Genomic DNA, 27,909 nt, shown 5'->3' with positions numbered 1-27,909 from the left:
TTGCTTCCTCATGGAACCCACAACTCACCATTTCTCTGCCTGGATGCCCAACCTCATTTTACAAACTCCTGCTCATACCTCAAAGCCCCATTTATAATGTCCCCTCCTTAGGAAGTCTTCCAATGCCCACTCTGGGTTCCTCTAGTCTCCATCCCTTCCATGGCCCAGCTCCGAGCCACAGGACTGGAGGGGTCCATGGGGCTGGGAGTGCCCTGGTCTGGCTTCTCTCCCTCGGTATCACTGCACACAGGTTCAGGGTGGGGAGGCGGGGGGAAGTTGGGAATATTAAATATCCCCACCCACCCGTGATCTTCCTCTCCTCTCTGACGACATGAAAGAAACTTCCTGAAGCAGGAAAAGGCTTGTCGTTTATTTTATTAGAAAATAAAGTGTTTATTCAAAGAACATAAAAGTCCAAGGACCTGTGTGGGCGCTGGCGTGAGCAGGAGTGAATCTCAGGCCCAGCCAGGCTGGCCGCGGGCGCCTCTCCAGGGAGGCGGGGCGTCGGCGGAGTCAGGGGCCCCAGGGTCCGCGGAGGGCAGGGAGCTGTGGGCGAGCACCAGGACACAGCGCAGAGCAGCCGCCAGGGCCTCTGTGGGCTCAGCAGCTCACCAGGTACATCCCTGTGGGGCGGGGCAGTGAGGGGAGCGGGTCCCCTGCCCCTCCCTGGGGTCCCCCAACTCTCCTCACATCACCCCTGACTCACTGTTCCCACAGCCCCAGGCCCGGGTGGCCCCTTGTGAGGGCAGGAGAATGGGGTGGGGGTGGGGTGGCAGTGGGGCTTCTTGTTCCCCCCAGGGGACAGCCCCTCCTGATCCTCCCAGTGGGGCCCTGACCACCCCTCCCCACCCGTGCCCCCCATCCTGGGTCTCCAGGCCCCAACACTGCCTCTCCTGCCCAAGCACCCCAAATGCCTCCCCCGCCGCAGCCCTCAGGAGCACAGGGCGGCGCTCAGGCCCGGCGTGGCCACAGGGCGGGCAAATACCTGTGGCGAACCTCCTCTTTACTAGCGACATGCGGTAGCCGCTGCCCACCAGCTCCAGGTCCACGCCCGACAGAGTGGCCCCCTCACTGGTGAACTGAGCGGCCACGGGGCTGGGTGTGCTGGGCCCTGAGCACGGCTCCCAGCTGGCAGACAGGCAGCCGGAGCCTGGGGAAGCCTGAGGTCAGTGGGGCCCATCCCCCAGCTCTGGTCCCGCTGTGACCTGGGCTCCTCCTCCACCTGACACCCAAGCCTGTCGATCTGTGGCCTCTGTACCCCCGCACCCTTTTCCTTTGGTCCCATGGGGCTGTGTGTGGTTTGCAAAGAGGTCCTGCCTCAGGGTCTTTGCACCTGCCTGCCCCCAGCATGCCCTGTCCCACAATGTTGTCAGAACCCTGTCAAGCCTGTCTGGATGCCCACACTGCCCCACTCCTGGTACATCCCCAATTCTCCCTCAGTGTATATAAGCTCCTCCACCTGAGCCCTCAGCACAACCCTAACTCACCCCCTGCCTCGGACACATCTGGAAGCTTCCATAGGAGTCGCTTCTCCTCCAGGTTCCTGGCATCAAGAGAAGCTTGGTCAGGTCTCCCCTGGAGAGAACACTGGGAGCCCGGGGTCCCAGCTCCATCACCTCTTGGCTACACGACCTGAGCAAACCAGGTCCCCCCCCTTGCCTCAGTCTCTCCATCTGTGAAATGGGGGTGGGTTAAGGCACAGCTGGCACTTGAGGGACCTGCACCCTCGAAGCATCTTTAGGTGATGCCTTTGGACCTATAAGTCTGCCTTCGTGGCAGGTTCTGCCCTTTGCACAAAACAAGGGGAACGGTACACTGGGAGGAAGAGCCGCGGCCGCGAGCCCCGCGTGGGAGGCAGCCCTGGGCAGCCTGAGCCAGCGCCCAGCCTCCTAGGCCTCAGCCTCCGTAGGGGAGGGACCACTAAGGGCCCGCAGGCAGAGCGTGTACCACACGCGGGACACCCTGGAGCTCTCGGTGCGGGACATTCTCATTGTCAGGAACAGCACCCTCACGTAAGCCGTGAGAGCTCTGGGCAGGCAGGCCTAGGGCAGACCCCAGCTGCTGCTCCAAGGGGCCCTGGCCGCACTGCCGAGCCTCCCTTGGCCTCCCGCACACCCTCACCAAGTGGCGGCCGGCTGCAGGCGCACGTTGGTCACCGGCTCCCCCACAGGCAGCAGGATCTGGACGTTGGTGAGCGGCGTGGGCACGGCCGTGGCCCCAGGCCGGTAGCTGTACTCCACCGAGACCTGAGTGAGGGCCGCCCCGCACTGCCAGTGCGCGCTCAGCTGCAGGGGCACGGCCTGCGGCCCCGGGCGCGAGAACTGGGGGGCGAGAACGGGGGGAGCACGCGGCTAGCGCCATGCCGTCCCGCCACAGGCACTATTCCACACCGCGACGCGGGCTCGCCGCCCTGCAGCCGACCGAACTCTGCCCCGCAGGCACCGCCCCCAGGGCCCTTCCCCTGCTCCGTCCGGCGGCGCTGCCGTTCACAGCCTGCATCGCCCCGCGTTTCCGGCAGACAGCAGGGCGGGGCCTCCCCTAACAAGGGCCCGCGGCCCCGCGCCGGGCAGGCTGGGCACGACGGCGCCCTCGCAGGAGGCGGCCCGGCCCCCACCGCCACCTCCCTGCCCAGCCGCCTGCCGCCCCGAGCCGCCGGCCTCTCCCTGCTGCGGCTCGCCCCGCCCCCGCCCCGCCCCGCCCCGCCCCCGCCCCGCCCCCCGCCCCGCCCCGCCCCCCCGCTCCGCCCCCGCCCCGCCCCCGCCCCGCCTCTGCCCCGCCCCCCCCGCTCCGCCCCCGCTCCTCCACTCCGCCTCGCCTCAGCTCCTCCACCCCGCCCCGCCCTCGCCCCGCCCCCGCCCCGCCCCCGCCCCGCCCCCGCTCCTCCGCCCCCCGCTCCTCCGCCCCGCCCCCGCCCCTCCGCCCCCCGCCCCCCGCCCCTCCGCCCCCCGCTCCTCCGCCCCGCCCCCGCCCCGCCTCTGCCCCGCCCCCCCGCTCCGCCCCCGCTCCTCCACTCCGCCTCGCCTCAGCTCCTCCAACCCGCCCCGCCCCGCCTCTGCCCCGCCCCGGCCGGCCGGGCCCACTCGGAATCCCACCTGGTATCGTAGGAGCACCACATTGTAGTAGGAGGCAGCCGGGTTCTGCTCTGCCTGGCGCTGCAGGGCGTCCGTCAGAGCCGCCATGTTGAGCCAGAAGTCTTTGGTCTCAGGGTCGCTCTGGGAGGGGTCACTGCAGAGACCAGAAATCATTCACTCCAACCCTCAGGAGATGCTTTCCCAGGGCCCCCAGCAGCCGGCTACCCCAGGGGCTTCCTAAGGATGTGGATTCCCACGCTTGGGCCCAGCAAAGCATGACCCCGGAGAAGGGACAGGGTGGGGAGCAAAGGAGGGAAGGGAAGGAAGGTTCAGAGAGGAAGAGCGACTTGTCCAGGGCTACACAGCAAATCCCAAAAAGCAGAGCAGGAATTCAGAGCTGGGGAGCTCCTAGCCTCCACCAGTTTCTGGGACCCTCTGCCCCTGCCTCTCTTCCTCCCGCTGTACCTGAAGAGCAGCTCAGCATTGGGCTGGAAGTGCTCAATGCGGGTCGTGTGCACGAGGCGGAAGCTGAGGACCGGCGGGGGTGGGGTCCCACTGAACACACGCACGATGCCGGCAGGGAAGGTCATGGTCAGCTCCCCAGTTACCCGAGCCAGGCAGCTGGGGTGGGGGTGAGGGGACGGAGTGTTGGCTCAGGGCTCTGCCTGGCACCTCAGCCTACCCTTTCTCGCAGCTCCACTGCAGCCTGTGGCTCCCCAGCCCCTCAGAAGCAGCAAGGTCATGACCATGCCCAACACCCTCATCCCCAACCTCCTCCCCTTGTTTCCCTGGCTGGACAGCAATCCAGGCACCAGGAAAAATCCACACTGGCTGAAGGAGGCAGGAACTCCTCCTTCCCTAGTTCTCTTTTCCCCTAGGCCACCAGGAAACTCAAAGCAAAACATTTAGTCTTGTAACTGTCCTCAACTTGGGTTTCATGTCTAATACTCTCCTCCTCTTTGTGGTTTGATTTTAAGGTCTTTGCTGCTGGGTGCCACCCCCAGATGATCCGTGGCCCCTCAATTCACCCCTAACCTGCCCCCTCCATGGGTCTGCCCTGTGGTCTTGCTCCCTTCAGTTCAATGCCCACAGGGACCTGAGAGGAGTTCCTCTAAACTGTGACAACGATGCCTAGCCCTGCTCACATGCACTCCATGGCTTCCACTGCCCTTGGGGCAGGGACCTGGTTGCTCTGCTCAGTATTCGAGGCCCTCCCACGGGAAAGGAGGTCATGAAGCACACCGAAAGGTTGCTCCTGGTGGAACCCAGACGCATAGCCCTCCGGGAGCTCTGTCTGCCCTGTCACTGTCTGCACCATCCCCCTTTACTGCGTACCTGGGGCTGTGGCCCCGGAAGTAGGCGTGGACATACTCGGTGAAGGCAGTGGCCACGGGCAGGGCATCCTGGGAGCCCAGGACCACAGGGCTTGGGCCCCGGGAGACTCCTGGGTGTGGTGGGGAGGAAATGGGGGACAGACAGACGGCGTGAGCACAAGGATGAGGCCCCGGAACCCGCCCTCTGCCAGTGGGGCCTCCGTCATACCTCTCAGCCACCCACCCAGAGCAGAAAGGGGAAACCGAGCCCTGAGAGGGTCACGCACCGTGGCCTGTCTGGGAGGAGAAGCTGGGCCGTTCTGGAACTGTGCTGGGGGCCGAGGAGCCCAGTGGCGAGGGGCTGAGGGACCGAGACTGGAAGGGAAGGAGACAGACTGGGCTGTGAACCCCCCAGGAGCAGTGCTGATGCTGGCCCGGGGCAACCCCAGCCCGGCTCCTGCCACGCCCCACACCCTACCAGGTCCCCGCTGCTGCGCGCGAGGGGGCAGGACACCTTCCTGGAGCGGGCTCTCCGGGGTGGCGCTGCCAGGCCGTCCCTGGCTGTGAGCTCGCCAGGCGCAGGCATCAGGTCTGGGGAGTGAGTGTGAGAACAGACATGGCTGAGACACTGCCCTGTGCCTCCTGAGCCTCCCCAGGGGAGGGACTCAGCCAAAAGCTGGGAGTTGGGCTTATTTTCGGGAGACCTCCTGCTGGTCTGAAGTCCTGGGGCTTCAGAGGTGTCAGACAGGACCGCAGATGCCATCCACAACCCTGAACCGCCCAGACACCAGACTGGTGGCCCAATGAGGGGTGAGCTCCCTGTCCCTGGAGGTATGCAAGCAAGGATTGGATGCTTCAGAGGCAGGCATGCTACAGGGCAATTTGGCAGAGGGTTTTTATCCAGTATCAGGCAATTTTGTGACCTTCGTGCTCTGAGAGTATGAGCGTGGCCTCCTACCCGGGCCCATGTCTGAGTCTCACTCCTCTAAGTTAACTAATCGTGGTATAACACCCAAGGCCCGCCCGCTCCGCTTCCCTGGGTCGTCTGCTCTGCCCCATCCACCTCCGCGGGCTCACCCACCTCCGTCCCACCTACAGGCCAGGCTGTGCTGCCCTCCAGCCAGGGCCTCCCAACAGCCCAGCTGACACTCGGGGTCCCTTCTGCAGGGGGGCTGCTGTGTGTGTGAAGGTGGGGAGCAGCATCCCTGGCCTCCCCCCACCAGAGGCCAGTAGCACCGCCGCCCCCCCCACCCCCCCAGTGAGGACCATCGAGTATCAGTGGTGATGTTACCAAGTGTCCCCTGGGGGGCAGAATCAGCCCAGCTGAGAATCCCTGTTCTTTTTTTAATTTTATTATTATTTTTTAATCTTTTTTTTTTTTTGAGGAAGACTCGCCCTGAGCTAACATCCGTGCCCATCTTCCTCTACTTTATATGTGGGACTCCTACCACAGCATGGCGTGCCAAGCGGTGCCATGTCCGCACCTGGGATCCGAACTGGCGAATCCCAGCCCGCCGAAGCCGAACGTGTGCACTTAACGGCTGTGCCACCGGGTCGTCCCCGAGAATCCCTGTTGTACAGTGAAGCTCGACGACTCGACTTGTCCACACTCGTGGTCTACACTCACTCCCCCTGAACCTCCCTTGACCTGGCTCCAGCCGGGGTTTTCTTTAACCATGGAGAGCGCCAAGCACCCTGTCACCAGCGCTGGGATCTCGTGGTCACAGCCCACGTTCCCTCTGCCTCAGGCCCCAGGAGCCCACTGCCCCGCTGGGCCGCTCCCCCACGCCGCGCTGGGCCCTCTCCTCTCCCCTCAGCTCTGATGACCTCCTCATGCAGCTGCCCACGGGGGCCTCAGCCTGGCCTCCCGGAACTCGGTGTCCACGGTCCACGTGACAGGGAAAGGCCCTGCCTCGACATGCCCCCCCAGCTTCTTCCTCCCTACCCTCCCTGTCCCTCCCGGGTCCTGCCGGCTGCCCTCGGGCTGTGCACCCTGATTCCTCTGTGCTCTCACCCCGAATCTGTCTTTCCCCACAGTGACCCCATCACCACCTGCCTAGACTCACCTCCCTGGGCTCCAGCTCCTGCCCTCACCCCCATGCCGGCAGAAGGCACGACGGGCAACCTGAGCCAGGGCCCCTCAGCTGCTCACAGCTCTCCCTCCCATGGCTCCTACCTTGCTGGGGGTAAGACACATCTCTCCCAGGGACGACCAGGCCCTGCTGACAGCCCGTCACCTTCTCCCTCTCATCACTCTGTTCTAGCCACACAGGTCACCTGGCAGTTCCTCAAGCCTGGTCCCACCCCAGGGCCTTTGCATGGGCTGTGCCCTCTTCTGGGAACGTCCTCATCTCCATCAAATCTCAGCTCAGATGTTCCTTCCTTAGAGAGGCCCTACCTTTCCAAGTCCTTGCCCAGAACCTGCCACCTCCTGCCTTGTTCAATATCCCTCTCATTATTGTCCCTGCGAGGGTCGGGGTTTCTGCCACCTCAGTCCCTGCTGAGCGCCCCAGTTGGGGCGCTGGTCACAGCAGGCGCTCAATCCTCCCCCCAGGGCTCGGATAACTCGGGCGCTGGACTCACCTCCTCCGGCCACAGCCTCCAGCCCCCAGGGGCCCGGGGATGGCGCGAGGGGCTGGGGCGAGTCCGACGGTTGCACGGGCCGTGTCCCCCTCGACTCCGGGGGCGGTGCCCTACAGCCAGCAGGGCTCTGCGGGGTGCCCGGGCAGGGGGCCCAGGAATCCGGGGAGGGGCCGGGCGCCGCGTGGGACGGCGAGTCCAGGCCGGAGTCCTCCACGTTCTCGGGCGACGAGGACGAGAAAGGCGAGGGGCTGGAGGTGAAGCCGAGGCTGCTGGAGCCTGGAGGAGAGCGGGCGGCCAGCTCCAGACCCCGCCCACACGCAACCCCCTCGCCTCCGAGGCCACGCCCACGCCGAGGGAGGGCCCGCCCCCAGCCGCGCCCTCTGGTCGCCTGCATCTCCGCCGACACCGCCCATCCACCCACAGCCACCCCCGCTCCCGCAAGGCCCCGCCCAGCCTCACACCGACCCGTCTACCTTCCCACTGACCCCCAAAGCAAAGGACTCCCCATCCTCCCTCCAGCCTGGCCCGGCCGCCTGCCCTTGCAAGGCCCCACCCATTCTCCCGTTGGCCACGCCCACGCCCCCAGCCCCTACCTCCTTCACCTGTAAAATCTTCGTGGTCAAAGGCCGCCTCTAGGGGCGGCCCAAAGAGGTTCTTGGAAACTTGCTCATCCGACTGCAGCTTCTCTGCACAGCTGGGGCCGGAGGGGACGAGAGGGGAGAGTCCCGTTGTTTCCAGGCCTCCTCCCACCTCGGGGCCTTTGCACACGCTGCTCTAGGTCTGGAGCTCGGCCCTCTCGGCTCTCCCTGTGGCCACCTCCTGCCCCTGTTCAAATCTCCCCCTGAAAGGCCCTCTACCACTGCCCCAACTAAAGTTGCCCAGCCCTGTCCTTCCTCACATCGCCTGCTTTAGCTTTTCACAGCACTCAGAAGTGTTGGTATCCTCGAACTTACTTGCTATTCTTAAAATCTGAGCCACCAGAACGCGACTCTGGGAAGGGGTCTTGGTCACATGGCCCCAGAGCCCAGAACAGCACAAGTACATAGCAGGTGCTCCCCAATGCCACGGCACGGTGACTAAGGGCTCAGTCCCCCAGGGCGAGGCTGAAGGGGCGGCAGACGTGGGCAGGCAGCAGGGCAGGCGGAGGGGGGAAGGGACGGCTGCCACCTGGCCTCGCGTGAGCCCATGGCCCACCCCACGGAGCCCACCTGCCAGTCCTCGGGGCGGATCGAGGCCTCTGTGGTTTCCCAGCAGCGTCACCTACGAGAGACACCCCTGAGCCTTCCCGCCGCCCCGCCTGTAGGGCCCCCGCTGCACAGGCCGCCCGGCCAGCTGCTCGAGGTGACCGACCAGGCAGAGGGGGGCTCAAACCCGAGGCAGCCTGCCCCCAGGCTGGGCTTCGTTCTTGGCCCCAACTGCCCCTTTCAGCTCCCCTTTAATGTTCATAATGACCCCATTTTACAGAATAGGAGACTGAGGGTCCGAGCGGGTCGGCAGCCTGCCCCAAGTCACAGGGCAGAGCTGGGATTTGACGCCACACCCACACTCCAGGCCCCGCCCCTCCTCCGCCTGCTCCTCCCCAGACTGAAGGACCCTTAACAGGCTACTCACGTGAGGAGTGGCGTTTCATGGTGCCCTGTGGACAAAGAGGGGGCATCAGGCCGGCGCGTCCACCCCGCCCAGCCCTACCTGGAGCGCCCCTCGCCCGCCTCACCCCTGGGCCGGGAGGGAGGATGAGGCTGCCCGCCGTGGCCCGGAGCTGCGCGGTGGCCGCCTCGGGGCTGCAGGCCGGCGCCCGGGCCGGGACCGGCTTGATGTGCACGTAGAACTTGCGGGGCTCGTCGTCGTCGAAGTCGGAGTCGCTGGACGAGCAGCGGGAGGGCTCGGCTGTGCCTGCGCTGCGGTCAAGGGCCAAGCAGATGCCAGCCTGGGGCTCCTACTGGGAGGCCCTCAATGGACCACATCCCCTCCCGCTCAAACCCTTCAAGGCCCTGCACAGCCCCACCCCTCCCCTCTGGCCCCCTCGGCCCTGACACCATGTTTTTCAACCCCAACTCCCACTCCCACCCAAGGCTTTGCACAAGCACACCCTGCCCGAACTAGTGAACTCCTATCCAGCTGCTAAACTCTAACACTGGTGCCCTCTCCTCCAGGAAGCCCTCTTGGCTCCCCCTCTGGGGTATCCCAGCTCCTCTCTCTCCCTCTTTCCCAGCCCAGGTCCCATGTGGGAGGGATCTGCATTTGGATCTGCTTCATCCACACTGGAGGCTCCCCCATGGTGTACACAGAATTGCTAATGGTGGAGGGAATCACTGTGGACAGAGCTTTGTCCTTGCTGTGCCAACAACTGCCCCCAGGGGGCGCCAGGATATTGTTCTGGGTCACATCAGGCCGGACAGTGAAACCTTCTTCGTCCACCTCTGCACACGTCTGGGGGGACAAGGCGGTAGTCAGGCTTCCTGGCTGAGCCTCCCCCATCCCGCGCTGCCACGTGCCCCCGGGGCCCTGACTCTGACTGAAAACCAGCCCAATGGCAATAATGCCCTTCCCCGGGCTGGGGGTTCCTGGGGCACAGACCATGCCCCTGCCCGTGCTGCGGGGCGGGATTGAGGCCAAGTGGGGACGTCAGTCCTCCCACGTGGTCCACGGGAGGTTACAGCCAAGAAGGGATGTGACCCAGGCCCTGGCCCCCTGGAGCTGGGGCAGTGGGGGCTGACCCCTCCCGCTGGCAGCCCCGCGGCCCTCCCCCTGCACTCACCCCTGACCCGGGCTCCAGGGCGTCTCTGGGGATGGAGAGACAGATGTTGGTGTTGGCCTGCCCACCTCACCTGGTCCCTTCCTCAGCCCTGACTCTGGCCGTGGCCCCTGGGGGTGGCCCCTGCTGCGACATTGTCCTGAGCTAGCCCTGTAGGCAGTGGGACCCTGGAGCTCGCTTGGGCGGGGGCAGTGAATCTGGAGTTGGTGAGCAGGGGGTGTTCTCAAACAGCTTGGACGGGGAGGACCCCTGGAGCTAGTCTGAACGGCTGTCCTGAGAAGGTAGGGAACGCAGGGGTGAGGCTTGGCATGGGAATTATGGGGCTAGCCTCGGCAAAGAGAAGCATCCTGGGCTAGCCAGGGCAGGGGTCATCCTGATGCTGTCTGGGAAAGGCAGCCCCTGGTCTAGCCTTGGCAAAAGGAAGAATTCTGGACTAGCTCGGACAGTGGTACTATTGAGCTAGCCTGGGACAGAGGTACTCCTGGGCTACCCTAAGCAGGGGACTTCTGGGCTAGCCTGGGCAGGGGGGGTCCCGGGCTAGCCTGGGCCGGGGCCGGGTGGGGGCTTCTCACGCAGCTGCAGGTGGCTCCCGCTCGCGCCGGCTCAGTCCCGGGAGGCGAAAGGCCTTGGCGGCCCGCAGCCGCTTCATAGCTGAGGACAGAGGGGGCGCTGAGCCGGGCGCCCTCGCGCTCAGGCCGCCCCCCGCCCGCCGCCGCGCAGCCTGGGCGGCCGGCCCAGACGTACTTGCCTTCCTGCAGGGCTGCTGTGCTGTACGCCTCGAAGTCCAGGGGGCCTGGGACAAATGAGACGGGGCGGCTCAGCCGGGGCAGGCCGGCCGGGAGGGGCAGCATGCACCCCTGGCCGCTGGACAGCGTCTGCTGCGCAAGCCCAGATGCCAAACCAGTCCCTGCGATGGTCCTGAGGGGCACGGGCCAAGGGTTCTGGCCCTGGCCAGGTGGTGCCACCTGGGGATGGACTAAAACGGGTGATGCCTGAGTCGCTTCCAGGCATTCCAGCATTTCTGGGTGGAAGCTGGGTGGGTCAGGGGCTGGACCACGAGTCTGTGCACTGGGCTGCGCCTCAAGTGCCAGGGTGAGGAGCTGGGACTCTCTCCTAAGGGCAATGGGGAGCCATGGAAGGTGATCTGGAGCCCGAGGAGCACAAGAGAGGAGGCCCACACAAGGAGAGGTGGCCTGAGCCGGGGCTGAACTATAGAGACAGGAGAGAGAAAGGACAGACTTCCGTGGTTGACTAGACTTGGGGATATAAGCCACGTGCTAGCATTTAATGAGTGCCTACTATGTGCCAGGCACACACTTTGCCCTTTACCTGCATCAAATGACTGAATGTTCACAACACCATTAGGTGGGGATCATTATCACCCCTACTTTACAGATGAGGAACCTGGGGCTCAGAGAAGTCAAGACAGATGTCCAAGGTCACACAGTGAGAGATGAAGAAAAGACACAAACCAAGATGTGACCCCAAACTTGTTCTCAACTCTTCCCAGACCCTGCATGTAGGCCTTTTCAAATGGGCCATCTGCTCAACAACCCTCAATGGCTCCCTTGGGCCATTGGGGTAGAGCCAGAACAGCTGAGCCTGGCATTCAAGGCCCTTCTGGTATCTGGTTGCAAGAGATTCACACACAAGATCAGGCATCAGACCCTCTTCCTGTTGGGCTGTGGAGTTAGATCTGCCATCAGCCCATTTTCCTGATGATGAGACCGAGGCCCAGCGAGGTTGACTCTCCTGCCTCCTGAGTCCTGTGCCCTCCCTGCAGCCAGGCCCGCAGCCTGACCTCACCAGCTCCTGGCTCACCAGGCTTCTCGCGGCCCGTGCCCTTGCTCTCCGCGAACTTGCGCAGCAGCATCTCCACGCTGACGTTCTCTATGTTCTGCTTAAACTCCTCGTGCACCTGGGTGGGGGCGGCCGGCGTGACCAGGCGAGGCTGGGCCCCCTTGCCCAGCAGCCCGGGCCCATCCCGCGCGCCGACTCACCTGCCCGATCTGCACGTGGGTGTTCTCCACCGAGTGGGCATAGGAGCCCAGCAGCGCCTTCATGTGCCGCAGGTGCGTCTCCTCCAGGGCTTGGAAGCGCTAAGGCAGGAGGGGAGGGGCAGACAGGAAAGTGGAGGCCGGGAGGAGTGGCCATGTGACCCAGCCTGACCAATCAGAACGTTCCAACCTCCTGTCATCAGTGATAGGTTTGGGGAAAAGCCAATGAGAGTCTGCCCTGTGACTTTTGCTGGAACTATGGGAAAACAGGCACTTTCACACCCTGAGTCAATGAGTTGGTGGGATGCATGTGGGAGCCAATGGGGGCCACTTTGCTGCACACATACACATATAAACACACACCCAGGAGGGCATGTCTGCTTGGGAGTGAAGCCCCCCAGGGAGGAAAACAGACTTGAAAAGCAGAGAGGCACAACTTCCTGCCAACACCATTTAAGCACCTGGATCCAGCCATGCCTGAAGCTCTCCTCTCAAACTTTTCAGTTCCCTGAGCCTATAATCTTCCTTGTCAGCTTGAATGAAGGTTTTTATCACTTGCAAAATCAGGAGGGAAAAAGCTGATTCCTAATCCTGAGATTGCAATCTGCTTTTCATACATTCGGGTGGACAGAGACCCAGAGAGTTGCAATGCCTTGCTAAAGGTTGCACAGCTGGTGAGGAATGGAGGCTGGACCAGAATCCAGGCCTTTTAGCCACCAAGAAATGTCAGGAGACTCTAAGCTTCTCAACCCTGCCCTGTCTTGTTCAAAAACCTCCTCAACAATAATAGAAATAATAACATAATAATACCTTATAGAGTGGTTTCTATGCACGGCATACTAGTCTGAAAACTTTCCATATAGTGACATTAAATCTTCACAGCAGCGATGAGGCAGGTGCTGTTACTGTCCCCATTTTACAGACAGGGAAACCGAGGCACAAAAATTATTTGGCTTTTGAAATAATGACAGCGTCAACAACAGAACGACAGCCAACCGGCTCTCGGGTTCTACCGCTTTAGGCCTGTGATTCTAAGCCTCCTGGGGGTCGAGCGTTCCGGAGGCCACATTGTGCTGGGCCCAGGAACGCGTCGCTCTCCGAGGTCCGGATGCCCGGTCTTACCAGAGCCGAGTCCAGCATCTTCTGCTCAAAGTCGGCGCGGGCCGAATTGTACTTTTCCACCGAGCGCCGCAGGCTCTCCGCCGCCTTCTTGGTCTTGGTCTCGGCCTAGGAGGCGAAGGAGGCGGCGGCGTCGGGAGGGGACACTCGGGGCGGTTCCGCGTGGCCGCAGCTCCCGGCAGGGAGACTCCTTGGGGCGCCCGGGTGTGGTGGACACACGCGGGGTCAATGTCCATCGCTCTGTGACACATTTTCCCGCCCCCACCAGGCAGCCCCGCTGCCGCTCGGCCGACTCCGGGGACCCTGCGGCCACGGGCCCACCTTGTCCATCTCCTTCTGGTTGGTGCTCTCCCTCCGCAGCCGCTCCTGGTCCATGCAGCGGTTCAGGTAGTTCTCGCGGGACTTGGGCAGGAGCTGGCTGACGCCCGCGAGGACCTGCACGGCGTCCAGCGTGCCCACGGCTTCCTCCTTGCACTGCAGGGGCGGCCAGCGGGGCGGTGGGTGCCGAGCGCACCTCGGGGGCACCCTGCGAAACTCCCAGCCTCCCAAACGCTCTGTGCGAGTCCAAGAGGACTTTTTCTGAGGATTCTATCATTTTCAAAATTTTTAACTTTTTAAACATAAGCTTTTTATATTTACACATAACTCATATTTCAGAAAGTTTTCAGTTTTGACCTCCCGCCGCTGATCCCCAGCCTCCCAGGCCCTGCCTAGGAGCCCCCATCATGCCTTGAAAACTTCTCCAGAAATCACCGTCCGTGCACAGTCAAATGTCCCGGTCCGCCCCTTCTGTATGACCAGCGACAGCAGCCCCTGCTGCTTAACTCGCACCTAATAGTCCGCTCCCCATACGGTTGCGTATCAGCCCGCAGAAAACTTCACTGTCCCCCAACTTTAAAAAAAATTGCGGCTAAATACACATAACATAAAATTTACCATCTTAACCATTTTAAGCCTACAGTTCAGTGGCATTAAGTACTACCAACTCCCTTTGTTAATGAGGTTAAAAATTGCAGGCTCTCAGGCTCTGGAAATGCAAAGCATCTATGACTCTAGAATTATAAGCTTCGAACATCTTGGGATCCTGAGAGTCTAAGGCTCAAACCTTCCAAGATTCTAGGTTTGCAAGAGGCCAGAAATGTCAAATAACAAGATCTGTAGCTCAAGATCAGGGGTCAGCAAACTTTTTCTGTAAAGGGACAGACAGTAACTGTGTTGGGCTTGTCACACTCGACTCACTGCAGCTTGAAAACAGCCACAGACAACATGGTCTCAAAGCGACGTGGCCATGAAACGTGGAAATTAGCAAAAGAACCTTAACCAAACTGGAGCCGGGAAGGCCTGCAGGGGGCGCTCTCACCCCTCAGACATCATCAATTACAGCAAACAGGAAGAGAGGGACTTACCCTCAGACAGGAAGTACAACTACTTTACTACTGAAGGAAGACTTCTCTCCCCACCCGGCAACAGCCCAGCCAATGAGAAATGCCACAGCCCAGCCAATGAGAAACCCCACAGCCCAGCCAATGAGAAACCCCACAGCCCAGCCAATAAGAAATGCCACAGCCCAGCCAGTGAGAAACGCCACAGCCCAGCCAATGAGAAACACCACAGCTCAGCCAGTGAGAAACCCCACAGCCCAGCCAATGAGAAACCCCACATCCCAGCCAATGAGAAACGCCACAGCCCAGCCAATGAGAAACGCCACAGCCCAGCCAATGAGAAACGCCACAGCCCAGCCAATGAGAAACACCACAGCCCAGCCAATGAGAAACCCCACAGCCCAGCCAATGAGAAACGCCACAGCTCAGCCAATGAGAAACGCCACAGCCCAGCCAATGAGAAACCCCACAGCCCAGCCAATGAGAAACCCCACAGCTCAGCCAATGAGAAACGCCACAGCCCAGCCATGAGAAACGCCACAGCTCAACGAATGAGAAGCCGTTGCCCCGTGAACTGTCACTTTCTCCCAGTGAACTTTCCTCTAGAGCATCCCTTCCCGGCTCTCCCCTTTTCTCTAAAAAGCAGCTCCCCTCCTTTCTTCCTGGATTTGCCTGTGGTTCACCACAGCATGCACAGCCAGAATTGCAATTCTTTTGGCTATTAGTGAATAAACTCATTGTGAGATAAAATAGCTAAATTTGCTTTCTAAACTGACAGAACCAATAAAAATTTATTTACTGGCTCTGAAATCTGAGTGTCACATAATTTTCACGTGTCATGAAATCATCTTTTGATATTTTCCCCAACCATTTAAAAATGTAAAAACCATTCTTTGCTCTGGGGCTGTACAAACATGGGCGGCAGGCTGCATCCATCCGGTCCTCGGGCCGTAGTTTGCAGACCCCTGGTCTACAGTTTTGAGAGTCTGAAACTCAGCACTGCTCAGGTCTGTGAGATTGCGGGTTTGATGCTGTGGACTTAACCGAATTCTCAGAGGCACAGGGGCCGGAGGTCCTGAGGCCCCATGAGGCCTGGGATCCCGAGAGCCATGGGCAGCCCCCATTGGCCGGCACAGTGGCACACACCTTCTTGTGAGCCTTGAGCTGTTCCTCCCCGTAGCGGAGCACGTCCTTGATGAGGTCCTGCAGCTTCCGCGTCAGCTCCAGATGGCAGAGCGCCAGCTTGTCCGAGGAGACACGGAAGACCTCCCAGAGGGGGGCGAAGGTCCTGGAAACAGGTGGAGTTGTACCCAAGGCCCAGCAGGCCCAACCCCCCAGGGCCAGACAGCTCAGCCGGCATTGGCTCAGGTACCTACTGGGCCCTGTTAAGCGTGGACACATATTATCTCATTTAATCCCTGTTGCAACCACACGAGGCAGGCCTATGACAGAGAGGGAAACTGAGGCACGGAGGCTCCATAACTCACCCAAGGCCTCTCAGCAAATGAACATCAGAGCTGGGATGTAAATCCAGGCCCTGAGGCCCTGGAGTCCTCACTGGACTACAGGACTCACCTGCTACTCGTGGGCAGCTGAGACCCAACCCGCCCAAATCAAGTTTGAGGGGCTTTCCCACCTCAGCAGGAGGGGCTGCCTTCCCTCCCTGCTGCCTCCATTGCTGCCTGACAGAATCTTTGCCCCACAGCAGCCACAGGGAACTTTGCAAAATACCAGTGGAACTACATCACATCCTTGTCTGAAAGTCACCTGTGTGTTGGGCCCCGTGGCCCCGTCCACCTTCATCCCACCCCCCATCCCCTACCCCCCATCTCCACCTTGTCCAGGCCCTGCCGTTGTGCCAGCCTCTTGACTCGTCCTTGAACATGCCAAGTGCATTACTGCCTCAGGGCCTTTGCACTGGCTGAGCCGCCTGAGTGGGTCTCTGTCCCTTGGACACCCGTGGCTGACTCCTTGTCATCATTAAGGTCTCAACTGACGAAGCAGGGCCCCTCACAGAGGAAGCCCGGTCTCTCCTGCTCCTCTTCCCTTCCTGGCACGTGCACCCCAGGAAGGATTTTGCTCATGTGTGGTTAACATCTGTCTTACCACACACACCAGATGTACACAGCATAAAAGTGACCAGGGGTTTTATCTGTTGTAATTGGCACTGGGCCTCTGGTGCCTAGATCGGTGCCTGGCCCACAGTACATGCTCAGTAAATATTCGTTCAATGAATGAATGAACGAATGAGTTTTGAGAGAACGGACGAGATGCGGTCCTCTGTCCAGCTAGCCCCGTAAGTAGAAGGACGGCCCCTGTTCTACACATTGCACCTGAGGAGATGTCCCCCCCCCCGGCACATGCTCCCGACGCCCCAGGGTCCCACCACGGCCTACTCACCCCATGGGGGTCCCGTTGCTGGCCAGCTTGGAAAGCTTTGCCATCGCCTTCGAGTAGGTCTCCTCTATGGTGGCCCTGGGTAGGACGATGGGAAAAGATGGGGAAGGCTCCGGGCAACCTTGGAAGAGGCCCCGCCCCCCTGGGCCTCAGTTTCTCCATCTCAAACGTCTGAGCAGTGGCTCTCAGGGAGGATGGTACAGTCCTCAGGCAGGGGGCGGCGTTTTAGAAACGCATGGGAGAGGTTTTCATCCTTAAGCAATGCATTCACTAACGGCGGTCGCGGCAGCAGGTGGAATATTTTTTGAGCACATATTATCAATACTTCATATGCTCTGTCTCATCTAATTGCAGGAGACAAACCCATATTTCCTTTCTCCTTCTGGACAGACACTGCTAAATGCTGACCGCGCGCGGTTTCCTCCTGACTAACAGAACCTCAGTTTTGTTTGGGGCGGCAATGTGCCAGTTACAGCCGATCACCCACGAGGGCACTTTTTGGGAGAGGCGCCCATGGGGTACCACGGGTAACAGCGGATGGACCCAGGTGCTCCAGGCCCACGACAGAAAGCGTGGCCCCGTCCTGTACGGCTCGGCCGGCCCGCCTGACAGCCACAAAGAGAAAAAGCTGGCGATGAACACGCGGACCGCCCGGAAGGAACGGGTCTCCAGCAACCGGGTGCTGGGCAGCAGAGGCTGTCTTGCAATTTGAGTTTATCATGTTTTCTGGGGCACGGACATCGGAGCATGTATTTACATGCTGAAATATAGATTATTTCATCACACACGTGTTTTATCATCCTCAGGGCACGAGATCGAGTTTTCAAAATTCCCTCGTAAGTGGGTCATGGTATGGTCTCTTTAGCAGGAGGCGTTAGAAACCCGGGGAGTGTTGCTTACAGGGGGCCTGAGGCCGACAGTGCTGAGAACCGCTGGTTTCCCGCAGCCCGCTGGGATCCCGACCGACCGGGCAGGGCGTGGCCGTGACGTGGGCGGGGCCAGGGCAGGGCCGTGAGGGGGCGTGGCTGCAGGTTTGTGGGCGTGGCCGTGACATGGGCGGGGCAGGGGAGGGAGGGCGGGGCCAGGGCAGGGCAGTGGCTGCAGGGCTGTGGGCGGGGCCTGACGTGGGCGGGGCAGGGGAAGGAGGGCGGGGCCAGGGCAGGGCCGCGGGGTGGGTGGGGCACGGGGACCTCACCTCTCCCGGATGAAGTCGGCCAGCTCCTTGGTGGAGACGGGTCCCTGCTTCAGGCTTTGGTACAAGACGTCAAAGCCATGGTTCTTCTCGCCCTGCAGGGGATGGGGGTGGAGATTGAGGAAGGGGGTGGAGACGGCATCAGAGTCGCCGAGCAACAGGGGCGTGGACAGGAGTCAACCAGCAGAAGTCCATCCCCTTGGCTGTAGTAGTTAGTTCAGGCCTGAGCCAATCAACCCGTTGCATTTCCCCCTGCTCACAAGAATTGGTTCATGGGCTATAAGTTGGTCGAATCAGAAAGAAGCTTGGAATTTTTGTCCCATAGTTGAGGGAGAGACGTTCTCTTTCGCTGGTTGTCTCAGTGTGTCTGTCTTTGTGTCTCCATCTTTCTCTCTGCCTCTTTTTTTCTGCCTCAATCAGTCTCTTCCCCTGTGTTTCTCTGTCTGCATCTTTCCTTAAAAGAGGAATTATGTGGGCACAGGAACTATTGGAAGCCAAGTGGAACCATGAACTTTGGAAAGAAGCTGAACCCGAGAGAGTCTGAATAAAAAAACGGTGTTGAGTCGGGTTGCTGGATCAAACTAACCCTGGAAGCATCACCATCCCACAACTTTTCAACTTTTGTGAGTTGCTGTAACCCCGGTTATTTAACTAACTGTAGTTGTGTTTTCTGTTCTCTTCAACGTGGAAACGCCCTCTCTGAGACCCCCAGAGTAGGGTCTGGGTCTGACACCTCTCTCATGACCAGCAATGTCCAGGACAGGGTAGAGCACAGGAAGGCCATTTGAGTTCGTTGACTAAGTGAACAAATGGGTTAATCTGCTGTTACCTGGTGCTGGTGGGAACAGAGCTGCTACCGGGTGCCTGCTGCTGCCTCACAAACCCTCTTTCCTCCCAGTTCTGGCGTCAGCACTGCGATCCACGCAAGTCACCGGCCCTCTGTGAACCTTTAGTGGCTCCTGGTTAGGACGGGGGCAGGGAGTCATCTACCTCTCCCATGGGGATGAAGGAAACACCAAGACGAGCCGCATCATGGTCCCACGGGCACCTCTAATTTTTGCTAACTCACGGTGTTAGTTAACATTTCCTTTAAATTCACCCATGTTTCTTCTCTACATACATTGATTCAAAAGGGCCACTCCTACCACTATTCCAAATGGAAAGCGGCCCCCGCGCCACCGCGAGGGCACAAACAAGGCACCAGCTCTGTTTTGACGCCGGCCAGGTCCCGTCCCCAGGGAAGACCAGCCGCGGGCAGGGCACGAGGCCCACACTTAGGGCTGACGGCGGCGGCTCCGGAGGGAGGCGATGCGCTGAGTCCCGCCCGGGCCCCGGGGCGGCCCCGCAGCTCCAGCAGGCCCTCTGCACTGGCCGTTTCCTCCCTCCTTCTCCAGCTGCGGGTCCCCCTCCGGGACGGGGACGCCCGAAGGCGACAGTCAGAGGTCCCCGTCAGAGACAGGTTTTCCCCGCCGTCCGCGAGTTTCCCTCACGCCACTTGGCCTTTGCAAAGGACCTAGCCCAGGGCCTGTCCTTGCTAACGGGACAATCCCAGGGAACTCTCGCTTTTACCCAAAAAGACGAACAGCGCAAACGGCGCTCAGCGTGTGGGCCCGGCCCCCGCGAGGCGAGACGGTGGCAGCGGCCACCCGGCTTGGAGCCGCGTCCCGAGCGGCTGGGCTTTTTCTCGCTTTATTTAGGCGGGTGATGTTTTGGGTCTGAGAAGGCTCAAAACTTTTGTCCCATATAAATGAGTGGTAACTGCTTCTTCACTTTCCCCGTTGGCTCGGGAAGGGTCTCCGCAGTGCTCCTCTCAGACAGCGGTGACCTGCGTCCAGGGAGCCCCGGAACCGTCCTGCTGCACCAATGGAGCAACCGCAGCAAGATCGCGCAGACCCAGGACAGCATCAAGCCCACACCTCCCCACAGTCGCTCATTCTAGAACCATCAATGGCTCCCGACTGCCCACCAGCTGCTGAAATGCATAGTCCTTCGTCTGGAGTTGCCTTCCCCCCTCATCTCGCGGCTTCCTCTTGGCCTCACCAGCAACACAGTAAACAGTGCGAAGGCTGTGCCCTCCCGGTGTCCGCGGCTGCCAGCCCGCACCGCTGCCCACCCATCCAAACCCGGCCAGCTCCCAAGGGTGACTGCCAGGCCCGCCTCCTTCAGGAACCTTCTCAGACCCTCCTCACACCCCACTTCCCTGAGTGTCCACTGTCCATCCCGCCAGCGCCCCAGGAATATATTTTTTCTCTGCTCAAGTCTAGTGCTGTACTTCCACGGTTCCACTGCCAAATCCTCCTTCTATGCACTGGGTCACTTTAGGCCAGTGACTTCACCTCTCTGGGCCTCGGTTACCTCATCTGACAAATGGGGACAATGACAGCGCCCAACTCCCATGGGTCTTGGCGAGATGAGGCCGGGGCGGGGCCGGACACAGGGCCTCTTGCACAGCAAACAGCCCACAGCCCCACACCCTGCCCAGGGGATCCTCGGGGGAGGCCGCACCAGGCACCGCCGCCCAGGCCAGCATCTGGGGCTGACTTGGAGCCAAACGCTGGCCCGTTTCCCAGGCCTGGCAAAGCCCCCAGCAGTGTCTGCCTCCCTCGGGCTGGGCTGGCAGCCGAGGGTCCTGGGAGGGGCTGTCTCTGGCCTGTGTCTCCTATCGGAACCTCTGGACTCCAGTCTCGCCCCCACACCAGCCCCGAGGGATCATTCTAACACAGCCTGATCAGGTCTCTCTCCCGCTCACACTTCCCCCATGGCTCCCCAGTGTCCTCTATGCCTCCAGCCCTGCCTTGACCCAACAGGACTGGGGCATCCCTGTTTGGCTTGATCTTTCCTGATGAGCCTCTCTCAGGCCAGCCAGGGCCCCAGCGTCATCCAGCAAAGACCCACCAATGCAAACAATAGATTAAAAGAAACAGATATTCCAGGGGCACTCTCTGGGTCCCGGGGAGGTGAGAGTGTCTCTGCCTTCCCAGATGGGGAAACTGAGGCCTTGAGATGCAAAGTCATCCCAGCAGAGCCCAGTTCAAATCCCACTGTGCACCAGGCTATCTTTGGCTGGGGACGGCCTGGGGGTGGCTGCTATTTTCTCTTTGCTGATCTGAATTTGCTGCATCGAGCTTGCATGCCTCATGCAATTAAAAAGAATTTAAAATAAATGTAGGTGCCTCATGCCATTAAAAGAAACTTAAAATAAATGTAGGTGCTGCTGTCAGGGTTCCAAAATGTGGGCGATGAATGATCCTCAAATGGTCAACCCCCTTACACATAGGCACCAACAGAGGCTCAGAGAGGGGCAGCCCCTCACCGGGGTCACACAGCCATTCAGAGGCAAAGCCTGGGACCCTGACCCTTGGGGAGGAGGTGGAGATCAGGCCCTCCAAAGGTGGGAAGGGGTGCGGCCCCTTTAAGAAAGCAAGTGCCAGTAAGAGGAGCCCCAGCTGGGGAGGGAGACGGCCTGTTGCCAGGGGCAACCAGTTGCCTAGCAACGGGCTTCCTCTCGCAAGCTCAGGGCCTGCAACTGGGGAAGGGGCTTTCTGCCCTGGTCCTTCCCTGACTCTCCTGGTCACACATCCTCTGTGGCTCCCCATTAGCCTGGCCCTGAAGGAGGAGTCCTTGTTCCCTCAACTAGCCACCGAGTGTCACACCTCCAGGCCTCTGCCCAGGCTGTTCCCCTGCCTGGAATGGCTCTCTGCCATCCCTGAACATGGCAGCCTTCGAAGCCGGCTCCTCCTCTGGGCCCTAAGGCTGGCTCCAGGCTGACTCTGCAGGCAGGCCTGGCGGGGTCTGGCTGGCACTGTGTCCCCCCGACTGGGGGTCTCCTTGGGGTCAGGGCCGGGAGGGAGCCCCAGCATCTTGCAGAGGTGGCTGCGCTTGGGCTGGTGGTGGCAGGGGGAGAGGGAGGGGAGGAATGAGAACAAGGCCCCCTCCCTGGGTGCCCTGGGGTCACAGCATGCGGTCCCCCACCTGGGGGCAGAGGGGCAGGGGCCCCCAGAGACGGAGTCAAGAAAACCCCCAACTCTCCAGGGCCGAGGCAGACGTGGGAATTCCCAGCTGGAATGAGCCGGATCCCGGAGGTCCCGCCCAGCCCTGACTGCACTCTCTTGCCTGCAACTTCAGGTGAGAGAGTCCTCCGGACCTCAGGTCCCTGTTGTTCAAGGTGTGACTTGCCCAAGGTCACAAGGCCTGTGCGGTCTGGGGGTGTAGATTCAAACCCAGCCTGACTCTTCACACTTTAACTTCTACGCCCTGCAGACCCTCCACCTGCCCAAGACTCTGCCCACAAGCCACCAGCTTCCCCCATTTCCATAAAAGCCTCCACAGCTCTGCCAGGAACCCCCATCAAAATAAGAGTGGGTCTTACTTACCCAAAAATGCTCCCCAAAATACGACATCCCGATGGCCTCTGTGGAGACCCCTGCAGGCTTCTGTCTAGTGCCTGGTGCCTGTCCAGAGAGAGAGGCAAGTTTGAGCTGCAGAGTAACGGCCAGCTGAGAGCCTGAGGAGGGGAAATTCCAACTGTCCTCTCTGTGGAGGAGGGAGAGAAAGGATGGAGGAAGAACCAAAAGCCCCAAGTGTAGAAGTATGCCAGGGCCTCTGAGATGATTCAGCCCCAGGCCTCGCCTCCAAGTAGCCCCCAGTCTAGGGGGACAGAGCTGGATACAGATGCCCCTAGTCCAGTGGGGTCAAAGCTGGACTAGGTGGAGGGATAGGGGCTGGGAGAGCCCAGACTAGAGGAAGGGGCATGGGAGTTTGGGTTTTTAAGTATGAATAGGAGTTCACTTGGTGGTGGGGGGTGTTTACTGGATGAGCTCTTGCCCGGGCAGAAAAGCTCTGGGCCATCTCATGTATGAGTCCCACCCCTCAGAGGGGAAGCCACTTGCCAAGGTCAGACAGCCAGGAAGTGACTTGTACTCTGGGCCAGCTGAGTCCAGACCTGAGCACTCAGCTCCACGCTGGGCAGCTCCTGCGGGAACAGGGTCTGGTGAGAGATGGACACTGGGGCAGTGGTAGGCCACATTGGGGGTCGGGGCCCCTCAGGGTGTCTGAATCCCTCCACAACAGTGCCTGCCTCATGCACACTCCTGGGATGGAGAGCTCACCCCTCACCATGGTGACCCAGCTGACACCCAACCCTGCTCCCCAGAAGCCAGTGTTCACCTGGTGTCTGAGTCACTGTCCAGCTCTGTGCCTCAGTTTCCCCATCTGCAAAACAAGACAGAACACCTCGAAGGGGTCTTGCTGGGGCACCCCAGGCCGCCATGCAGAGAGGGCTGGGCTGAGCCACCCAGGGAGGGAAGGACACTCAGTGTCCTTGGCGTGCTCTGGAGGCTGGCTCGTCACCTTCACTGGAGCCCCAGGCCTCATCCATAATTCATGATCCCTCGGGCAGCTCAGCAGCAGCTGGGAGCCCAGGGCGCAGAGGCAGCCGGGATGGGATGGCGAGCGCAGGCCGGGAAAGCTCCCTGGGCCTCATCGGGAAAAGACTGAGCAAGGACCTTGGACAAGGCTGCTGGAACTGAGCCTCAGTTTACCTAATCTTGAAAGTGAGTTTAATTTGACCCATTATCCTCTAGCCCCTAGTCCCTTGACTTCTATGAGTCACCCGGCACCCACCACGTGACCACTCTGGGCAGGACAATGCGAGGCTCCCTGAGCTGATTCAGCCCTGGGCCTGGTCCCTGAGGAGCCCCCAGTCTAGTGGAACAGTGCTGGACACAGACACCCCATGGTCCTGCAGGGTCAGGGCAGGGTCAAATGGAGAAACAAGGACTGGAGGAGCCTGGACTGAAGTAGGGGACATGGGAGCTGAGGATTTAAAGTATGAATAGGAGTTCACCAAGCAAAATATTATTTGACTCATCCAACATTCCCCACCATCACCCGCTGCTGGGTGGTGCCGGGGCCCCTGAGCGACTTCAGGCCCCAGCACAGCCCCTGAGGAAACCCAGTCTGGAGGGGAGCATGCTGGGCCGACATCCTGAGGGGGAGAACCTGAAATTCCATCTCATTTCTCAGTCTCTGGCCACGACCTAGACCCTGAGCATCTCCACACCCCTCAGAGCTGCCCTGGCCCATGTGGGACCGCCTGCCCCACGCGGCCACTTAATTTTAAACCAAGTGAACTCAAACACAATTAGCGCCCAGCCCCTCAGCTGTGCCAGCCTTGCTTCCGGGGCGCAGCAGCGCATGGGGCTGGGGGCCGTCCTGCTGCACAGCACAGATGCAGAAAGTCCCGCCACAGGGTGCTGCTCTGGAGGACCCTGGGGGCCCAGACACCAGGACTCACCACTGTGCTCCCGGCTCCGGTGGCCCGCCCCTCCCCCACGGAGCCAGGCTGGGCGCTGCGCCCCCTGCTCGGGCAGAGACCCAGCCCCACTTTACAGAGGAGCACACTGAGGCCCAGAGAGGTCACTCACGGTCCCCAGCTCACCGTCATTGTGTCCCTGGCCTGTCTGCCAAAGAACTCCTGTTTGAACCATGACATGTGGCCCCGGGTCTCCACGTCTCCTCTGCCGCCCGCACCCCACCCCACAACTCAGAGCCGTCCCGGGGGCGCAGGGTGGCCTGCACAGCTAGGCCCGGCCCAGGAAGTGACACCTGCTGTTTCTCCTGAAACCTGGGCCCGGCAGAGAGGCCTCCCTCCTGCCACTGAGGGGTGAGGAGGGGCAAGGGGGCCTCCCGGGAGCTCGAACTCACCAGACAGGGCAGCGAGCGCCGTCGGACGCGGCGGGCACAGGAGAGAGCCACACGGCCTGCCACTTCCGTCAGCACGAGCGCGGCCCCTGTGCTGGGGGACAGGAAGCTCAGCCCGCCCCGCCCACTGCCCAACCGCCACCTCGCCTCCCCCAGACCGGCACCCCTGGCACCTCCCTGGAGCTGCGAGGGCCGTGGGCAAACAGAGGCCCCTGATGTGAGGTCCGCAGCCTGGGGCTATTAGTACCGAACAAATGACAATCGTGACAACAATTGTGAAATCATAGCACCCACAAACTGAGCGCAACCCTGGGCTAAGCTTTCCACATCTCGTCATCCCAAGGTGGACCAATGATGCCTGCTTCACAGAGGTGAAACCAAGACTCAGAGAGGGGAGTCCACTTGCCCGAGGTTGCACAGCCTGCGAAGGGCAGCACCGACACGCCCACCCAGGGCTGCATTAGGATGCTCATGGACCCGAGGCACTATTGCTTCGGGTCTCTTCCTCCATTAAAAAAAGAAATTTAACTATATTTACAACGGCACTGGAACAAAGGTGAATATGTTGATATCATATATTAACATGTTTTCTTTGACCCCAAAGCTCATGTGTTTCCTTCTGATTTTAAAAGAAGTTAAAATATCTTCATAGACTCCTAAAAGTACTATACCCGAGACACCGTGGTCACCGCATCTGATGGAGAAGTCAGCCTGCTCAGGCCCAGGTCTCCTGGCCTCTGCAGCACCAGGGCAAAGCCCAGAGATGAACAGGGACTTGCCCAAGGTCACACAGCAGGTTCTTGACTGACCTGGATGCCCCCATCCTCTGGGTGCTGGAAGCAGGGAACAGAGTCCTCCCGAGGGTGTCTGACATGAGCCCCGGGCAGTGCCTGGAGATCCTGCCTCCCAAGCACCCATTCCCAGAAACCCAGGGCTCTGAGCCAGGTTGAGTGGTCGAGTAGGCCTGGGAACAGATACAACAGGACAGGAACCGCCAAAGAAGGCAGGGCTCGTTCGTGCTCCTGGCCAGGCGTCCGGAGCCCCTGACCTCCTGCTGGGCGACCTTGGGCTGCCCCTGACCTCTCTGGGCCTCCAGGGGCCCGTGAAACAGGATCTGACATTTTGCTGCCCCCGGACTCCAGTTTGCGCACAGTAGGGCCAGTTTGGGGGGGTTTTCTGTCTTTTCAGGAACCGGGCGCTTGGCCTGTGCAGGTGCTGCGAGGTTTCCATGAGCAGCTCTGTCCTGTGTTTCCTGCACTCTCGCCTGGACACCAGGGCCGGGACCCTTTGCACTGTCTGCCTTGATTCTCACCACAGCACCTTGAGGCAGGGTCTCATCCCAGCCATCACCCCAACAGGGAAACTGGGGCACAGGCTCCACTTACACAGCAACTGGGCAGTCAAGCAGGCACCTGAGCTCAAGCCCAGGAATTTTCAGTCCTCCCCACTGGGCCCCTCCCTCTTCATTGCTTCATTGGCAAACACCTATTGAGCACCAACTGTGTACCTGACTGCCCGCCTCTGGAGGCACAGCAGGCAACACCCTTGCAGACTCCAGCTGTGTACCCGTTTATGATCACCAATACTGTAATTAGGGTTATAATGACCACGTCTGCCTTTACAGCACTCCCCCTCCCACAGTCAGCTCCGAGCTCCCAAGGGAGATTCAGCCCATTTCGCGGAAGAACAGGCCAAGGCGCAGGGGGCCAAACCACACGCAGGGCGCCGGCTTTGAAGCTGGAGGTGTCTGCCGCCCAGCCCAGGGCTGCCCTGAGCCCACCACAGGGACAAGCTCCAAGGGGCAGGGAACGGGCTGGCTGGGCACCTCCCGCCTCCTCCCACCCAGGACCCTGCCCAGGAACCGGCTCGCCCCTGGCGTGGGTGACGGTATGTGGGTCAGGGCGTGCCCTGGGCAGTCCCGCCGCTGCGACCAGGGCGGCGGGGCCCCTGTTCTCACAATGGCAGCTTGGCAGTATGCTTTACTGTCTGGCAGAGCAGCCCTTCTAGCAAGGCCAGCGTGTGACTGACCAGCAACCCATTTTGCAGTGCAGGAAACTGAGGGTCAGAGGCCAGCAAGGCATATGGGGGGCTCCAAATCCATTTCTCTCTCACCCCCAAACCAGCGACATCTTAAGCAAAAGGGTGGAGTCAGACATGGTCAAAAGATGGGGTGGGTGGGTTCCAGAATCTGTGGGATACAGGCTCTGCGCCCCAACCCCACTTTCAAAAGAGGGAACCGAGGCTCAGGGAGGTGCTGTCACCTGCCCAAGGTCACCAGTGAGGCAGGTCCACTCGAAGCCACCTCCTGGTCCCCACTGCGGCTGGGGCAGGCGACTCTCAGGATCCAAGGCAGATGGAGGGGCTGCCCACCCTCCAACCCTCCTCCACACCCCACTGGCAGTCAGCCTGCAAGATCCTAATTTACCTCAATTTATTTTAATCCCGGGGAACAGATGCTCACTGCCCACCCCCCACTGAGGCAGGGACCACCCCCAGGTCCGTGATCCAGGCCCTTCCAGACCTGGCCTGGCCAGTCCCTGCCAGGCAAGGGACCCACGCTGACCCCCTCCTCAGAATTCCAACCTTGGGGTCCCTGCAGAGGGTGCCAGTGAAATGCACCCCCATCCTTGTGGAGGGGGCTGGGATAGGACAGTCTAGAGGAGGGGTCAGGGGACCCCCAGCTCCCTCACCAGGCCTCGATTGGGGTTTATAGTGGAGAAAACGGGAAGAGGGTTCCTCATCTCGGTCCCCTGGGGTCTGCAGGCCAGAGATGGGAGCAGAAAAATTGGAGGTGGTCTCCACTGCGACTGTCCTGGGTCCCAGGCTGGAGAGGGAGCGGCGCCCCCATCTTTGCAGCCCCGACCTTAGACCCAGATTTAGGCTTAGAATAAACGGATTTGGGGAGGGGTCTCGCGTCTTAGGCGGCCCCTGCACGCTCTGGTTCCAGGTCAGGAGACGGGGGAATTGGGGACGGGTCCCTATCTCGCTCCGCGGACCCCCGATTATCACCAGGGAGGCGGCCGGGGCGCCCGCCGCGCAGCCCCCACCTCCTATTCGCCATCCCTAGCGCCCCGCCGCGCCTTTGCCCCCCGAGGCCACCAGGGCTGCCGGGCGCGGTGTGCACGGGGGGCTCCGGGGCCAGGGGGTTTCGGGGGAGTCCCGGAGACCGCACTCACCTCCCGAGCTCGGGCCGAGCCCCGTGCCCGCCGCCACCTGCGACTCAGCCGCTGACACCGGAGCCCGCCCCGCCCCGCCCCTCCGCTCCCTCCCTCCCTCCCTCCGCGGCTGCAGCGCGGCGGCAGGCTGGCCCCGCCCCCGGGGCGTGGCCGAGAGAGGCCCCACCCCCCCACGACGGCTCCCGGGGGTTGGGCGGGCTCTGGGTCGGCGCAGCCCGCCAT

The 27,909-nt window shown here is 61.0% G+C and overlaps 1 protein-coding gene across 11 annotated transcripts; it reads right to left on the bottom strand.

Moving 5' to 3' along the window:
- Positions 1-355: 355 nt before the first annotated feature.
- On the bottom strand, positions 356-27,755 carry FCHO1 (FCH and mu domain containing endocytic adaptor 1). Of its 11 annotated transcripts, none has more exons than XM_070519420.1 (30): positions 27,688-27,730; positions 24,515-24,600; positions 22,976-23,020; positions 22,699-22,781; positions 22,183-22,260; positions 17,813-17,904; positions 16,621-16,695; positions 15,367-15,508; positions 13,160-13,312; positions 12,842-12,946; positions 11,723-11,821; positions 11,544-11,640; positions 10,471-10,515; positions 10,295-10,373; positions 9,726-9,750; positions 9,340-9,397; positions 8,682-8,860; positions 8,579-8,603; positions 8,176-8,227; positions 7,561-7,661; positions 6,968-7,243; positions 4,863-4,975; positions 4,672-4,759; positions 4,407-4,515; positions 3,537-3,692; positions 3,093-3,225; positions 2,122-2,321; positions 1,488-1,543; positions 986-1,150; positions 356-623 (listed from the first exon to the last, which is right to left on the bottom strand). In XM_070519420.1, exons 5-30 carry the CDS (start codon positions 22,207-22,209, stop codon positions 601-603), a joined length of 2,673 nt encoding a protein of 890 aa, XP_070375521.1. In that variant the 5' UTR covers positions 22,210-22,260; positions 22,699-22,781; positions 22,976-23,020; positions 24,515-24,600; positions 27,688-27,730; the 3' UTR covers positions 356-600. The 11 variants fall into 11 exon arrangements, with proteins under 11 accessions (XP_070375521.1, XP_070375525.1, XP_070375526.1 ...); XM_070519424.1 differs by lacking the exon at positions 22,699-22,781 and adding an exon at positions 18,639-18,768; XM_070519425.1 differs by lacking the exon at positions 24,515-24,600 and having other exon boundaries at positions 27,688-27,755.
- Between the last annotated feature and the right edge of the window lie 154 nt (positions 27,756-27,909).

Source organism: Equus asinus, chromosome 10, assembly GCF_041296235.1.
Source record: "Equus asinus isolate D_3611 breed Donkey chromosome 10, EquAss-T2T_v2, whole genome shotgun sequence".
In the NCBI taxonomy this organism is placed as follows: domain Eukaryota; kingdom Metazoa; phylum Chordata; class Mammalia; order Perissodactyla; family Equidae; genus Equus; species Equus asinus.
This window is presented reverse-complemented; position numbering and strand designations above follow the sequence as displayed.

Excerpts from the sequence above, each read along its gene's own strand:
- FCHO1 (XM_070519416.1), bottom strand. The coding sequence starts at position 24,297 with ATGGTTCAAACAGGAGTTCTTTGGCAGACAGGCCAGGGACACAATGAC. Across the intron at positions 7,662-8,175 it reads TCCGCCCCGAGGACTGGCAG|CTGTGCAGAGAAGCTGCAGT; the intron begins GTGGGCTCCGTG and ends CTCCGGCCCCAG. Across the intron at positions 1,544-2,121 it reads CTGCAGCCGGCCGCCACTTG|GAACCTGGAGGAGAAGCGAC; the intron begins GTGAGGGTGTGC and ends TCTTGATGCCAG.